Source organism: Nicotiana tabacum, chromosome 16 (genome assembly GCF_000715075.1).
Source record: "Nicotiana tabacum cultivar K326 chromosome 16, ASM71507v2, whole genome shotgun sequence".
Classification (NCBI taxonomy): domain Eukaryota; kingdom Viridiplantae; phylum Streptophyta; class Magnoliopsida; order Solanales; family Solanaceae; genus Nicotiana; species Nicotiana tabacum.
The window spans coordinates 89,678,936-89,681,467 of record NC_134095.1 but is presented as its reverse complement, the minus strand read 5'-3'; the positions used below and the strand labels follow the sequence as shown (position 1 = coordinate 89,681,467).

General features: G+C 29.3%; 1 protein-coding gene across 1 annotated transcript; it reads right to left on the bottom strand.

The window, feature by feature from the left end:
• Positions 1-466: 466 nt before the first annotated feature.
• LOC142170565 (subtilisin-like protease SBT3.15) lies at positions 467-1,701 on the bottom strand. Its single transcript, XM_075232473.1, has 3 exons — positions 1,484-1,701; positions 1,279-1,376; positions 467-732 (listed from the first exon to the last, which is right to left on the bottom strand). The coding sequence occupies exons 1-3, from the start codon at positions 1,654-1,656 to the stop codon at positions 659-661; spliced, it is 345 nt and encodes a 114-aa protein (XP_075088574.1). The 5' UTR covers positions 1,657-1,701; the 3' UTR covers positions 467-658.
• Between the last annotated feature and the right edge of the window lie 831 nt (positions 1,702-2,532).

Genomic DNA, 2,532 nt, shown 5'->3' with positions numbered 1-2,532 from the left:
CGAGTTGTTACAAATTGATGATTGAATAGTGGTAGTTATATTGAAAGTTTTATACGTTTATTATTATATTATTATAACTATAATGTTGATCTTACAGTTTTATTATTACTTGGTGTAACTATAATAAATTGTACATAAAATGTATTGTGGTTAATTTTGTGCAACTACAGGATGTTTTAAATGATGATTTCTTGACTGCGTAGTGATTTATACTAATATGCTATGGGCTCTTGCATATCTGCATAGTCTCGAATTCAATCATGAGCATACAAACACAGAATAAACAAGTTGCAAACTAGACCATGTTAAATTGTATTGTAATTCAACTATATTGCTGTGTTTCAAGTTGTTGGCCCGCACGGGCCACGACACATCTGGTTTTAGGGTTAGAGTGTTCGCTCAGTAGGTTTGAGGTTCATCGAGTATCGATCACAGCGCTTTTGAATCCTGACATAATGCTCCATCATATAACAACCATCTCATTTCTTTATTTAGTATAATTATTTATTTCATTTTCATGTTATACAGATAAAGAATCCATTAAAAGTTTGAAATTGACAGTTTTTGCACTACTTTCTAATTTCCATTATTATGCCAGAGGATAAAAGATCACAAGAATTTATGAGCTTTATTTGACGATTACATCTCCCAGTTAATTCTAGGTTTGACCTTCAAATCCCCTATCCAGGCTGAGTGAGCGATCTGGGATAATATTCAATACACCTTGTTGCTCTGCAAATTAAAGATGTACTTGCTTCAGTTAGTGCATAAAAACTGAAATTTTAGCATTTTCAATGTCAAAACATTAGCTATCAATTAAGATTTTCAAAGTAATTAAGCACACTACTTGTGCAGTGATTACAGTATATGTGAATATATTGAACGATTCATTAATTTGGTGAAAGTATCTTTTATATACTTTCACAAATGTTTAGAGACAAATTAAGAATATAAATTTCAAAATCTCCCCCCCCCCCACCCACCCCAAAGAAAAACCCCGCTGGGATTCCAAAGTAGACTTTTGGAAAAATATAAAATACTAGTACTTATATTAAACTGAAAATTATTACGTATAATGGACAACGTATAAACAATAAAATGACTTACCTCTAGTTGTGTGTATTTCTTATTAAACTAGCTATTAGATAACATATTAGAACAGTAGATAAAATTTCTCTTAAATTATTATAAAAAAATTAAACCATCTATAGGTGTATGTTTCCTCTTTCTTAAAAATTTAATCAATTAATGACACAAAATATTAAAATTCAAACTTACCTTCCAAACGAGAAGCCTGTTCAGGAGTCAATGAAGCTGCAAATCCTTTTAATTCGTTATTATAAGTATATATAATAGCCTGTTTCGCTGCCTCCTCACTAAAAGTTAAAAAAAAAAATACAAATATGAGACATTATATACCCTTAATTTATAAGCATTTGAATATTAAACATGACATTAAAATAAGGAAAATAGGGATATGAACCTTCCCAATACTGTGGCTAAGATCTTTTCATAATCAGAATTCTCAGTAAAAACAATGTAAATCTTCTTGTCTTCCTCTGGAAAAGAAGCTGTTCTTGCTATAATAAAGGAAAAATGAGAAATCAATATTAGAAATGTGAAAGTTGTTGATGACAAATATTTTCCTTGAGCCATTGTGATTTAATTTTGTGGAAATTAGAAATTTAAGATTTTGGTTTATTAAGCGATGAAGATGGTGATAAAAGGAATAGAGCTTGGTGTATAATTTATATTTTCGAAAGAAGTTTTAGATGCTAAGCACCTAGAGCATTAATTGAATAGGAGTAACTTACTGAAGTTTCATTTTTGACTTTAATTTGTCGGTTTACTGTAATTACAAAGGAAAGAAGTTTTAATTGATTTACTTAAGTGTATTGATGTCTCATTTTGACTTATTTAATTCTAGAGTTGAAAATTTAAAGACGCCGAGTACAGTTGAAGATGATCTCTTATGTGCCATGCCTACGTACAATATGAATATTTAAAATAAAAAAAATAAAAAATAAAATAAAAAAGCCTAGAAAGATTGAATCTTTTTTATTTACGGATCTTTTATGTTCCTTTTTTCTTTTACTGATATGTTATTAAAAGGATTATATAATTAAAATATCATTTAGAGAGCACTAGTACATTCTTAATATCACTAGCTATATGACGAATTAAAAGCCCCAATCCTTCCTGATTGTTGTGATCAAATTTGACATTATAAACTTTCGTGTATATACATCTTGCAATGAGCTAGCTTCATGTTTTTTTCTTTATAGAATATAGGGAATAATCAAATAATTTCATAACTTAGCAGTTGGTTGACAAATTTGTAGTGTTTTAGGATCTTTGAGTACGCTAATCTTAGGTGTTTGTTTACCCGTAAAATAGTACAGTTGAATTTATACGTAGTTTCTAGACAAATGAATAATTTGATCCTGAAATAATAGATGAGTTATATAAATACGCAATACTTAGCCTTGGAATGAAGACAAAATAGCAGAAATAATAGTTCTGGGAGAAGGG